This window comes from Mustela lutreola, chromosome 3 (assembly GCF_030435805.1).
Source record: "Mustela lutreola isolate mMusLut2 chromosome 3, mMusLut2.pri, whole genome shotgun sequence".
Taxonomy (NCBI): Eukaryota; Metazoa; Chordata; class Mammalia; order Carnivora; family Mustelidae; genus Mustela; species Mustela lutreola.
The window spans coordinates 207,240,212-207,254,734 of NC_081292.1; the positions used below are offsets into that span (position 1 = coordinate 207,240,212).

General features: G+C 45.1%; 1 protein-coding gene across 3 annotated transcripts in view; it reads right to left on the reverse strand.

Annotated features, from left to right (window-relative positions):
* The window catches only part of MYO1B (myosin IB), a 176,285-nt gene that overhangs the window by 70,127 nt on the left and 91,635 nt on the right, over positions 1–14,523 (reverse strand). For all 3 annotated transcript variants that reach the window (XM_059168555.1, XM_059168554.1, XM_059168553.1), the window contains exons 5-6: positions 5,868–5,972; positions 1,979–2,025 (exon numbers count right to left, since the gene is read on the reverse strand). In XM_059168555.1, the coding sequence (XP_059024538.1) occupies positions 1,979–2,025; positions 5,868–5,972 (152 nt within the window). The remainder of the gene's footprint in view (positions 1–1,978; positions 2,026–5,867; positions 5,973–14,523) is intronic.

Consider the following 14,523-nt stretch of genomic DNA (forward strand, 5'->3'; position numbering starts at 1 on the left):
CGTTTTTATTGCTCCGAATGAAAGGTTCGTAATGGAATTTTCGGGACCCTCTGCGCGCTCCTAGCTGGGCTCTCTGCAGACAGGACGGGTCCTCGGGGCTCCCTCATCTCTCCTCTTCCCCGCCCTGAAACCGTGGCTGCGAAGAGCCACTTCCACCGTCTTGCGGGTCTCTTTTCAGCAGAAGTTCCGTTTGTGAAGCTAGAGGGACTTGGGGCAGGGCGCCGTGCGGGGGCCGCCCCAGACCGCGGGCCGGGTTTGGCGGCAGCCGCGGGCGCGCCCAGCTACCCCGCTGCGCCGAGCAGCTCCTCGGACCGGCCAAAGGACTCGCGGGTTCCCGGCGCGGAATCCGTCTGCAGAGACCCGCGCCACGCACGGCGCCACGCACGGCGCAGCAGCGGCTGTGAACGCGGCAGTCGATCGAGTGACGGCGCGGCGGGGGAGGTCGCGGGTCCGGGCGCCGGCGAGCAAGCAGAGTCCCGAGAACCGGGCTGAAAGGACTCGGCCTCTGGCCACGCGTTCACCGCGCCCCGACGCCCACTAAGGGGACGTCTCCGAGTCACTCGTTCAGGCCAATCACCCGCCAAGCCTTTCACTAGGTCTCAGACCCCGCAGAGTAGTAAAGACTCCCGAGACCCGGTCTCCCGCATTCTTACAGTCTACAGACTAAACGTATTCAGACATTTTCTAAGTGTACGTGTATAACCTGCAAACAGCAAGAAAAGAAACAGGCCCCATAAAGGAGCTGGATCCCCTGGAAGGACTCCTACCTGCCCGCACCCGCTTGTTTCCGTCATGAGATCAGCCCGTCCCCACGACAGGAAAGGGCACTGCTCAAACCCGCGTAACCACGGGCGGGGCTGACCCCACGGAAAATCGCACAGCCTGGAGCCTGGAGCCAGGAGCCTCCCACTTCCCAGGCTACCAGAACCGCCGCTACCTGGGTCACGGTCCTGCCGTGAGCCCTGGACGGCGCTCACGAGAGAAAAGCGAAAAGCGCGACAGAAAGACGTGACGGGGAGAAAGGGGGGGGGGGTGTCTGGCAGAGAAGCACCAAAACCTCCCAAAATCGTCCCAAGGAACGTATATGAGGAAACTGCTTATAAAATAAATAACCTTTTATGAAATTTGTAAGACTGGTTAAACCCTACAAGAAAGGGACCAATTTCGAAACGTCCCCATCACGCTCAACTCCCTTCCCCGCGGCCATCGGGTAGCGTCCGGGTCTCCACAAAAACGACAGGCAGGCCGGCGCCTGCTCAGCTGGGGAGACCACAGCGGGCCTCCGAGTGCGGGGCATGCCGGGGAGAGCCGAGCGCGGGGCATGCCGGGGAGAGCCGAGCGCGGGGCATGCCGGGGAGAGCCGAGCGCGGGGCATGCCGGGGAGAGCCGGGAGATGAAGCCAGGAAGGCGTGTCTTCTGCCCTCAGCACTTTCCGAGTGAGTGAACCAAACTCGAAACCTCAATTAGCAGCAGTTTTTACTATTACTACTACTGGTATTACTGGTACTACTAGTACTACTAGTACCTCCTCCCCACCTCCTGCCAACGGTCAAATCTAATGATTCGCCTCTGTGAGGTTTCAGCGGACCCTTGCGTGGCTCCTCGTCCCACGGGATGAAGGGCAGAGCCGTAGTTTGTCCTCCCTGCCCCGTCACCGCGGACTCCTAACTGTGCTTCCTAAGTTTAGCCAAAACTCAGACGAGTGAAGAGCTCTTCCGAAGACTCCTTTCCACAGCCCTCGGAATTCGGTGGGTGACAGATGACAAAGTACGAAAGAAAAGGCTATCACTCCAAAAAGAATTAAAAAGAAAAATCCCAGAAAGCAGAAAATAGTTCTTAGAGAACGTTCGGTGTCTCAACAGCAGCGCGTTCTTATTTTCCAAATGTGTGTATTAAGAAATACTAAACATCTACTGGTTGTTTAAACACACATGAGCTAAATATTAGTGTTAGCACTTACGCTTATACAAATACTTACAAATCTAGAGGAGTTGTCGTTCCTTACAGTCTTGGCATTTCCAAAAGCTATGAAGAAAGAAACAGATGCATGGGTAAGATTGACAGAAAAATCACTTCAAGCAGAAATCTAAAGCAAATGGAATATTTGATAGCTATAAATCCTAGAAAATACAACTTGTAGCAGTGACATTTCTGTCCAAGCTTCCCATAGAAACATACTGAGTGCAAGTCTTAAGAAAGCTTCCATGTCTTTTCACAGGTTCATAGAAAAAGAGTCATTCCTACGATTTGTGGAATTTTTAAAAATATTACTATAAATGTAATCTTGTCTAATCAAATACCTTTTACTGTTTTAAGAGTAGTCAGTTGGGTGTACAGCAAGCAAGCCTTGTATTCTCCACCATTATTATCAGTGTAAATATGATTATTTCAGAAATGACTACTTAATATTATCAAAGGCTTCATGGAACTTGATGAGGTTTCCAGATGGAAAAAGGCACACGAAACGTTAAATTATCTAATTAATTTTAAAATAAAGCCACTAAAATGTGATTACATATGTAACTGTGAAATACAGAAAGAGTAAGAGATTTGGAAACAAACAATTTCCAATAGGCTAAAAATACTACATAGTTTCTTTAGCTTATCCCCTCAAACCTAAGTGAAACTTTCCAGAAAAGAAAGAAAATCAAACTGGCACATAATGCAGAATCCAAGTTTATTCCAAACTGAGCTGCAGTGAGGAGCTGAGTCTCCCACAGGAGTCCTTTTTAAGAAACTGAGGGCACCTAAGTACCATGAGTAAGGCCATCCTATCCCAGGGACAGAATGTTCCTCTTCAATGTAGATATTTCATGGTGTCATAAAGAAAAAGGTCTGTTTCACCAAGCTTGTGCACAAAGTAGGGGCAAACTAATCTAGGCCACCATAGTAGAAAATTAAGTGGAATAAATATAAGACTATATATAAGGAGGAAGGACCCCTGTTTGATGCTTTAGAAGGAGCCCATCAGTGTACCCCAGACCTCGATGTGCAAACCAGTCACCCAAAGATCTTGTTCAATGGGTCTAGGGATGGTCATGAAATTTTGCATTTCTCCCAATACTCCCCACCCCACCGACCCTGTTACTAGGATCCCTGGGCCAGCTGCAGCTCACAAGGACTGAAATAATGTGGCAACCAGAAAAATGAACCTTGAGATTAAGAGGCCAGGCATCAAATCCCTGGAGGCCTCCATAACTTCATAAATTAAACAGAGGGAACATTCGAGTAAAGAAGCTCAAATGATTACTAAGGGCTAAAGGCTGATCCAGGTTTTGAAAGCAGTCACGTGATCAAGGCACGACAGTGGGTTTCTGTCGATGTTCACTTGGGATATTCAGTAGCCAAACCCGATGCATTGTATTTCTCCTTAGCTGGCTTTTTTACGGTTTTGATTTTTTAAAAATAGTTGGTCCCAGCTCAGTTCAGTTGAAATTTACAAAGTCTACACAAGGAAATTTCTCTGTATCAGCGATTAGGCCTGGGAGGGGTGCAGTGTGGTAGGTCCCTCATGCCAAATTCTCTCCTTAGTAGAAAAGTCAACTGAGAGACTCTACGGAGTGCGGAAACATGTACACAGGAAATACTAAAAAAGGAACCTTACTGAAAAGGCTCACATCATCCTCTAGCTCCGCCGCCAGCTAAGAGGTTTCAACAAATGCAACCCTGAAAATGCAGTGTTGCCCCAACGGTCATGAAGACCATGACATTTCTCGTGTTTTCACAGGCTAGTCTTCCTGGTGGGTGTGAACATGCTGGGGGTCCAAGTTAACTAACTTGCGTAGCCTCGAAGTCCAACTTGAGATGCTGATGCATAAAAGACAGTTTATTGTGGCTTGAAGGTCAAGGGCAAGTGAAGGAATTGCTTCAAAAAAACTTTATTCAGGGCGCCATTTGCACGCCATAAACCATCTTTTCATCAAACAAATCTCAGTTGCACACACACAGCTCTAAACACTGAAGTCTTTTATTGTGGGCCACGGAATCAAAAACAAGTGTTTCATTATAGAACACTTGAGACACATTCCTCAATTGTTTTTTTAAGCTCATTGTTCTCAATGTTCATTTACAGTAGCAGTTCCAGTTAAAAAGTAAAACATTCCCATAAAAGATAATACATGACCACAGCAGACATTTCTTCCATTTCCTGCACTGGGGCCTAGTTCCAAATACCATCAAATAAAGGGCCAAATTCTCATCGCAGATGCGAGAGCATTCCACAGTCCTTCTCTAGATCGCAGCATTCTTAAAATAAGCATATACAGAAATACACGTACAGTGCCCTAACTCAAAAGCAAAAGACAAACTAAACAAAAAGTGAAATACTGGGGCAATAAAATGAAGATACAGCACTTTCTATAATAGCTTCCTTCGTCATTAAGGTGCCAAAGGGGACAAAAAGATTGGTAACAATGGCATAGATGTTTCAGCCTTTGCTTTTTGCAAGTTAGAGTATTTTCACTTGTTTTATCTAACTATCTGGGGGATGAAGGAGGGGCTAGGTCTAGGTAACACGGGCAGCAGAGTTCTGTCCTTCCACACTGGGGGGCAACCTACTCACCCCAAAGCAGCTCTGTTTCAATCACCATTAAATCTTGACCTTCCATGACCTTGAATAAAGAGCTAAACTACTCTTCTAGACCAAAGACTCTAATCAGGGCTGGTCCTGACTCTGCCCTACCAGGGACATTTGGAAGTGTCCAGACACATTTTCAATATTACCAACCAGCGGCAGGGGTGCCTTTGGCAACCAGTGGGAAGAGGCTACAGATGTGGGTAAACATCTCATGAGGGAGGCACAGGACAGCACTCCACAGCGGAGATTCATCCAGTCCAAAATGGGGTCGAGAAACCCTACCCTACCCCAATGACTGCACAAGTGACAATAAAGACAGGCTTATAATATAAAGCAAAACTAAGGGCTTGCCATCAATAGGGAAAGGCTGACTTCCTGTTTCCGAAGGCAAAGAATGGTTAATGCCTATGGGTTCTGCCAACCTCCATGGCATTAGGGGGACTCACCTCTGGCTTTTTCTGATGGTGCTATGGACTACATGTGTATGTCCCCCACCAATTTTTATGTTGAAGTCCTAACCCCAGTGTGACTGTATTTAGAGCTGGGGCCCTTGGAAAGTAATAAGGGTTCTATGAGGTCATGAACCAACGAGGGTTCCTGCCCCCACCCACCACACACAAAGAACAGGTGATGTGATCACATAGCAAGATGGTGGCTACCTGTAAGCCAAGAGACCTCCCTTGCCAGCATCTTCACTGAAGGCTTCTGAGCCTCCAGAAGAGTAAGAAAATAAATTTCTGTGATTTAAGGCAACTGGCCTATGGTATTTTGTTAGAGCAGCCCAAGCTAGCTAACACAGATGGCCAACCACGGAATCGGAACTCCAAAGTCAGGTTTAGGCTTTCTGTGACCCTGAAAAAGACTGTCCTTTAGGTGTTTTTCTGGCATGGCCTTTCTGACAACAGAAATAAGCAGCCAGAGGTGTTACCTGAACGATAGACTAGCATGGCACTCACACGGCACCTTTTCTCCCAGTTCTTCCTAGCCATCAAATCAAATGCAAATGTCAAGTGATTATTTTTAGGCAAAATTAGAGTGATTCAAAGAAAAATCGAAAGGGAAAAAAAATGAACATAAGCAGGAAAGCTCCTTTTAGATGAGTGAACTCTTTCTTCCTTTAAGCACCTGAAGGCAAGAGTTCTTACGACAGAGCTCATTTGCTCAGCATGTCTGGGCCTGAAGCCTCCTTCTTTCCGGCTCCCCTCAGCCCCACTTCCAGCCCACCAGACGAGCTCTGCAAATAGATCCATTGTACGAGTCACACTGACCCGAGGCACACAGGAAATCCTACCTTCCAGGACTGGGTTGGACTGTAAAAGCTGTTCTTTGACTTGGTTCACTTCTGCTCCTTTTCCACAAACGGCTGCTACGTAGGACATAACAAGCTTGCTGGCCTCTGTGAATGAACAGAGATCATACCGATAAATCAGACAGACACCTGGAAACAAATTCGCGGGGAAGGAAATAGGGTACAGGGCGCAGAAGATCCACTCATAATGCTTTCGAATGGCTTCGTACCTGAGACCAAATAGTGTTGAGGAAAGCTTTTAACATACGTGTGCTTTCTACCAGTCAGAACGGCTAAAATTAACAACACAGGAAACAACAGGTGTTGGTGAGGATGCAACAAAGGGGAACCCTCCTACACTGCTGGTAGGGACGCAAGCTGGTGCAGTCACTCTGGAAAACAGCATGGAGGTTCCTCATGAAGTTAAAAACAGAACAACCTTACGACCCAGCAACTGCATTACTACGTATTTCCCAAAGGACAGAGAAACCCTGAATTGAAGGGGCACGTGCATCCTGATGTTTACAGCAGCAGTGTCCACAACAGCCTAATTGTGGAGAGAGCCCAAGTGGCCACTGACAGACGAATGGATAAAGAAGATGAGGTGTATACACCCAACGGAATATTACTTGGCCATCAAAAATAATCAAATCTTGCCATTTTGCAATGACGTGCATGGAACTGGAGAGTATTATGCTGAGTGAAATAAGTCAGTCAGGGAAAGATAACTACCACATGATTTCACTTGGATGTGGAATCTAAGAAACAAAACAAATGACCATGGGGGGGAAAGAGAAAGGAAAACCAAGACACAGTCTCTTAACTACAGAAAACAAAGTGACGGTCACCAGAGGGCATGGGGCTTAGGTGACGGGGATTAAGGAGTGAACAGGTTGTAATGGGCACTGGGTATTGTATCGAAGTGCTGAATCACTAAATTCTCTACCTAAAACTAATATTATACTGTGTGTTAACTGGAATCTAAATAAAAACCAAAAAAAAGAAAAAAAATTTTTAAGTATTTATGCTTTCTACTCAATGACATGTCATTAATTCAGATGTAATAGGAATGGTGCTTAAAGATTAGCACCAGGATGAAAAAAAAAATTTGCTGCGTAATATAGCCAATAACATATCCGGAGAATGATCTTCTTAAAGCAATCACTCACACGTAATTACAGTATTATACACAGATAATTCCAGCTAAAAATAAGCTGATAACCTGGTAACCTGGGTAGCTTTACGGAAGTATTTTTAAAGCTTACAAGAACTGTCCTTGTCAAAAATACTTTCTAAATCAAACCAGTTTGCTCACAACTACACTAAATTAGTTACTTTTCAGCTCAACTGAAAAACTAAGTGGCTAATGTAAGAATTCAGTCCTTCTTCAGGACATAGTTGTTTCCAAAGGTTTCACTAGTAACTCTGAAAGGTAAGCTGCTAAAAGTAGATGGCCGCCCGAGGCACACAAAGAATTCTTAGCTCAAAGGCAGGCAAGATTTGGTTTGGTGGTTTTGTCTGCTGGTTTCCATGAGCCCTTGTCCCCTCTCAGCACCTGCCTCTTAGGACCTGAGCTTCGGAATACTGCCTTCCAAGGAATAATAGATATTCAGGGAAAATGAGGTCCAAAGTCAAATGAATTAGAAGAAGTGAAATAGGTTTCTTTTTAAAGGGCTTCTGGGAGGATCCTGTATGTGGCAGAATTCTAGAAAAGGCTCTAGAATGCTATACTTCTCAGACGGGTCTGCCATGGAACCTGTTTCTCATTGAGTTGTCCTTGCCCTGATTTTCCATAACCAGGGAAGGGCTCGACGGTTAGCTGTCGGCAGAACTGAACTCTCACCTTCATTTGGGCAGTCGAGGTAGGGAGACTCATTACAAATCTTTCTTTCTCTAAAGTCTGTGCACGGGTATCACCGTCTGAGAGCAAGAAGCCTTCCTCAGAGCTGAGTGCGAATCCCTCTGCCCACAGTCACAAGGGCGCAGATCCCAACACTGCCATTTCTCACAGAGACCTACAGGGAACTTCCAGTCCCACTGCCCGCCCCAAAAAGTAATAAACGAGCAACTGGAATGCCACCTTGGGCACACGGCCCGACCCTTGCTTTAGGGCTTTACAGCAACCCCGAAGCATTGACTAAATGAGCCACTGAGCACCAAGAATCTACACAACGTCACATACGGTTCTCCAAGCCTGACACAGGAGCAAATAGGGTATAGGGGGAGGTAACAATCCCACGGAGCTCTGAGAAATGAGGTGGGAGGCTGGGTACTTCGGCAGCTCAGTCCTCCTCCAACGTGCTTTCTGGGTAATGGAAATGAGTCCTCGCAGGTTCTCTGGTGGTTTCTTTTCTGTTGTCTGTGACTTTCTATGGCTGATTTCTGTTGTCTCCTTTTAGGGACTGCAACTGAGAAGTGCCAATCTTTTCATTTTTGTGATTCCCTTCCTCCAAAGGGCACTGCCCCCTTCATACAGCTTCCACTGTGTGACGTTTCCTCAGTGCATTTCCCATGGTCCCCAGGGTTTCAGTGTCTAAAAGCTGGTGAATTATATATGGGCAAAGAGTTTACATGCTTTCACATGTCATTCAACTTCCTGGCGCCACAATTCCCTATCCATGGGTCTGCGCTAGAACTCTTCTTCTGGTCACCTCAGAATGTTTCTTTCTCAGCTCTCTGGCTTTCAAGTCCAGGTGAGGCTCCCCCCCCCCCCACAGGAAAGTCCCGGCATGCTGTGCTGTTGGTCTCCAACTCTGGGCCACCTCTCCTGAGTTACCCACACATCCCGACTCCGCAGTCCGGCCTCTGAAGCAACTCATCCCCAGGCCTGCTTTCTCACCACTCCACCTTCTCACAGGCACCTCCGCTCCCCACCCTCTCCTCCAGCTTCACATGTTATCATATCCCTGACGAGAACATCTGGCCTTTCTACCCATTATACTATGACAACAGTGAAGCATTTATAAGCACAATAATGGTCTTAGATAGTGGCAAATACACACACACACACACACACTTTAGGTGAAAAGGTAACTTTCCTTTTAGGTAAACTGACAATAAATATCAAAAGTCCAGGCCAACCTGTTTTGCTTATTCCAGTGACTATGGGCCTCAAACTTCAGACACATAATGATGCTGAGATCTGGAAATTCTGTTCTGGACTAGGATGGACTCAGGGACAAAATGCTGGGCGTGGGGTGGGGGTGGGGGCAGGAATCAACTGAGAATCAACATTCTCTGGCAGCTGCTGGAACTGATTTGGCCTCTAAGAGACTTTTAATGGTCAGTATGAAAAGAGTCAGTTTTCTCAGTGTCAAGCCTGTGTTAAAAACGGTCTAAGGAGGGACGCCTGGGTGGCTCAATGGGATAGGCCTGTGCCTTTGGCTTGGGTCATGGTCCCGGGGTCCTAGGATCGAGCCCTGCATCGGGCTCTCTGCTCAGCGGGTAGCCTGCTTCCCCCCACGCCCCCTCTCTGCCTACTTGTGATCTCTGTCAAGTAAATAAATAAAATCTTTAAAAAAAAAATGGTACAAGGAGCAGATCTTTAGGAATTCGGATTGAACTTATATCTGGCTGTTAAAGTGCATATAATCCCACATATCTACGGAGATAGAAAGAGGGAGTTAACCTGGTTGAAATTAGGAGTGATTTTTATTAACTTTATAATCTATTTAAGTAATTCAAATAAAATTCTTTTTTTTTTTTAAGATTTTATTCATTTATTTGACAGACAGAGATCACAAGTAGGCAGAGAGGCAGGCAGAGAGAGAGAGAGGAGGAAGCAAGCTCCCCGCTGAGCAGAGAGCCTGATGCAGGGCTCAATCCTAGGACCCTGAGATCATGACCTGAGCCGAAGGCAGAGGCTTAACCCACTGAGCCACCCAGGCGCCCCTCAAATAAAATTCTTAAATATAGTTCAAGGATACTTATTCCCAAATTGTTAAAAAGTTTGTAACATTCGATTCTTCAGTATCTTCAGGAAATCTAATCCTGGATTCATTTTGATAATTCATTTCTGGAAGCCAGGATTAAGACTAGTTTTCTTTCAACAGTCTCATTATCTTAAAGAGACAACTCTTATAAGTTTTTTCCCCTGACATAATACTTGACCTTTAACTTAAGCATCTCAGGAGATACTCGCTGCTTTAGACACGGAAGTAGAACAGTGAGGATAAGCCGCAAGGTCCAACACAGCTCAGAGACTGTTCTCGTAATGTTGCACCTTGCTGGAAACAGGAGATAATAGTTATCTCAAGAAGCTTTCTGCTTCATTTCCTTTTGGCTCTTCTGTGCTAAAGTTCAAATAAATTTTTAACTTTATTCAAGTATTTAGATACTTATCCAAATCAAAACCTCATGTAATGACCTCTATGAATGAAATATATTTCTAAGAATCAAGAATTATCATCTTCCGTATTTCAAAGTCCAGCTTTTGGATTATATTGACTGTTATAGAAACCAACTAAACATGACCTTGGCAATCACAGCACACAATTATAAGCACTTTCCAAAACAACACTCTTGAACAGACTGTGGACTGGTGACAATGCCTCTCATGTACATTGTAAAAATAGAAAAACGATTCTACTTGAGACAAAAAGGTGTATTCTTCATGTGTACTCAAATCTTTGAAAAGCACAGCTGGTTTAGACCTAAGAACACCGGCATTTAAAATTGGCAAAACATAACAGCATTTGCTTAGAATCAAATCTTAGTTCATCATTTTCTCTCTTATAGATAGTACACATATGTGAATTTATGTACACGTATATGTTTGAATGTAACGTGAATCCTAAAATTCATCAACAGCCAAAAAAAATATTAAGTTTTCCAAGTAAAAGTGTTTTCTCTTCTCCCCAGAAAATGGTAGAACATCCAGGGTTTAACAGAGAGTCTGGGCCATGGGCAAACGGTGGTCACCTAATACTTCCAAATCAGAGTGCCTAGATCAGAATTCATTCCAACAAAGAACAGACAGGGGTTACAGAAGATAGATTCTGGGCATTTTAAATTCCTGATAAGGGAAAAATGAGAACTAATTTAACTCCATATTCTCTGGTACCGTGTAAAGGATTGTGAACAATATATATCATGTTATTATGCAATTATTACATAATCCTATAATCCCATAGCAGTGTTTTTTATGAAAGAAAGCACTGCAAAGTAGCAGAAGGTGAATGACAAAGGAAAAACAAACATTTCCGTGAACAACAAACAGGATGGGAAACTTGCTGCTAAGACAGTAAAAACGATCTTACTGTGCGTGTTAACTGAGCAGGCTCCCATGGAGTCAATCACAGTATCAGGAAAAATGCCCAAAACGTATGGCTCTAAGCAAGGCTTATTCGCATTTTCTTCACAGAACGCATAAATGTATCCAGGAGTTAAAGGCATCTGTGTATTCATTCAATGCCATCCATGCCCTGTACAGATCATACAATACACACATGTATGTCATGCAGCAAATATAGCCACACACGTACACACATACACATACTGACATATTTATCTGCTTCTATACTTCTCTCTCCCCTTGGTTAAACTATCCAAGTTTTGCCCAGATGGGTAAGTAGGTTGAACTTCTGCCTTCAGCTCAGGCCATGGGGATCCCATGTCCTGGGATGGAGCCCCACCTCAGGCTCCCTGCTCAGCGGGGAGCCGCTTCTCCCTCTCGCTCTGCCCCTCCCTATGCTCATGCTTCCCCCGCCCCAAATAAATAAATACAATCTAAAAACAAAAAAATCCAAGTTTTTTTAGGGACTGCACTTATAAGGGTCTCACAGTCCAGAGACCTGAAGGGTAAGACTGCCTAAATCAATGAGGCCTCCTTTGGGTACAATGAAAGACGGATTTTGCAACACAGAGGAACAGGCTTTCTAGCAGCCGCAGTCTGCAAGGCCGTGTAGTAAGCCAGCTGCACCATCTCCAAATTCATCAGACAGGTGGCCTTAAACTGCTCCAGTCGTGGTACAAAAAGCCTGGGTCTCACAACAAGAAATGCAGCATTTACTCCAAGAGGAGTCCTGAGGGCTGTGTTTTTACCAAAATACAACACTATGTACAAGCTGCTTTGCTTCTGAAAGTTGGCCACGAGATCCCTGATAATTAATATAAAACATGTGGATCAAGAGAGGCCTTTCTCACACGGGGAAGAAACAAAACAAAAGCCCACTCTCTTCCGGGCTTCCGTGTGCTTAGCTGTTCTGCTTCCCTAGGACACCGCTGTAAGGAGACGTCAAGTCGTACAAGGTCATTTGGGGTTCAAAACCAAAGGTCTTAATGAGCACGGCAGGCTTCACAACAGTCTTAGCAGATAGCTAGAGAGTTCCCAGATACTGATGTTACTGTAAAATTAGAAACCAAAGAATTTATACCGTTTCCTTAGGACAGGATCATCTTCGCAGACCCACAGATTTATTCTGATGTCTTTGAAAAAATGCCGTTCTGATGGGTCCTTCATGTTCTGCCTACCCTGCTCCCGTCAGCGCTTGAATGATTCTCCACAAACTATCTGTATTCACAATAGTGAATTCTGAGTTCACTGCCTAGAAATACTTGGGCACTTTTATGAGGCATGATGAATTTTTTATTCAGCACAGCAATAATGAATTAAATAGGACCCCAAAGGACTCAAAGAGTTCACGCCTCTCCCTGAGCGCCCACATTACAGAAGCACACGGCAGAAGACTATCTCCACTGCTTAAGGCCAATAACATCATCATCTGCCAAGGGGGTTTACAACCTCGTTAAATTAATTACTTCTTGTAAAGTAAGCCCTCTGATCCTGCAGGGTAGTCCTGTATAAGCTACCAGGAAAGGTTCTTACCGAAAGAGATACTGTGTGCAAACCATTCAAGCACATTCTGAACCCTTCATAAATGTCACTGTTCTTCTTTCATTTAATCACCAACAAAATCTTTAGTAACGATGTTAACTCAAAAACAATTTCAGTGGACAACATAATGCGCCATTGCAAGTGGCCTGGCATCCCTCCTCCCCACAGAACTGACGAAACCCCCTCCCAATTCCTCCCCTGACCATGCCGCCATCTCCATATTGTTTTCCATCATTTCATTTTCCCGTAAGTAATCTCCATGGAACGGAGACATTAATCAACACACAAATTCTATGCTTGATCACATGGAGAGTCTAATGACAAAACCGTTAATAAAACCTGAGGCAACTTTTGTATCCCTGTTTTTGAAATGAAAGAAAAGTAGAAAAAGATGGAATAAGTAAGTGAAGCATGAAATGTCCCTGGAGAGAGAGAGAGAGAGAGAGGCAGGAGATGCTGCTGGGATCCATAAATGAATAGGAAGAACTTACTAGCAGCAATCAGAGAGTAACTGAGCAGATATTCTAAAACGGCAGTTCTCACTCAGGACGAGGGTCCACTTCCCAGCACTAGGGTTAATGCTAATGGACAGCTGAAGCGCCACAAGTTTGGGAATCACAGTGGCTCAAAAAGAAGACAGATGCATCGAAAGACCTCGAGCCAGTGCTGTTCAAAGTCAGACCCAAAAACCGGAACCACCCAAAGCTGATAGGTCCATGGCCTACTACCAGTCTACACATGAAAATAGGCTTTTATAAGTTTTTTTTATAGCAATTTGGTCATTTACCTTGTCTGTTTAAACTAAAAACAGGGGCATCCAGGTGGCTCAGTGGGTTAAGCGTCTGCCTTCAGCTCAGGTCATGATCCCAGGGTCCTAGGATTGAGCCCCACATCTGGAGCCCTGCTCAGCGGGGAGTCTGCTTCTCCCTCGCCTCTCCCCCCTGCTCGAGTTCTCACGCACGTGCGCTCTCACTCTCACTCTCTCAAATGAGTAAATAATACCTTTTTTAAAAATGTTAAAAAATAAACTAAAAACAACTAGAGATTGGTTGTTCTATGTCTTCCTTTCATTTTTCTGGTATCAGTCAGGAACAGGTTTGGGGAGGAGAGAGACTGATGTTTCACGATGGAAGGTGTGAGAAGCACTGGTCTAGAGTGGCGATGATGCCCTCCTCCAGCCTCCCTCCTGAAACAGCACCTAGTCTTGGGTGCCTTAAACACAATGGCCCTACCACAGGGAAAAAAGCAAAGGCCGAGAAGTAGCTGTCCATCTTATGACCGAGGGCAAAGGGATCCTAAGAAGGACAAAATCCGGGGAGGATGAGAGGGAAAAAAGGATTCCAAGTAGTGAGTGGTCTACTGAAACCCAAAGGCCACATTATTATGTAACAAAATATCAAGAGAAGAGAAAACTACAGGAAAGAAGAATGGACTCCATCCCACCAGATTTCTACCAGAGGAATGAGGTGTTTTTGTTTTCCTCAGAAAAACTGAACACCAACCCCTCTGAAACAGTACCAGCAACTTCCACTTAGCTTTTCAATATGGAAGACACGTGAGCCCCCCAGGAGATGGACTCTCACTGTAGGAGGGAGCAGTGTGGTTTGCAACTCTGTGAGAAGGAGGTGGCCATGCACTGACATGGCTAATTAGTGGATGCGCTGTCTTCTTGGAATGTATGTTCCGGGGGAGATGAAGACGTGGCCAACACCAATCAAGCCAGTGACCACAGCCCACTTCTGATGACTCACTGAGGAACAAAGTGATACAATCAGACCCTCAAAAAATGTATCGTTAGTCATGATGAAGAATGAGTAAAGCCTA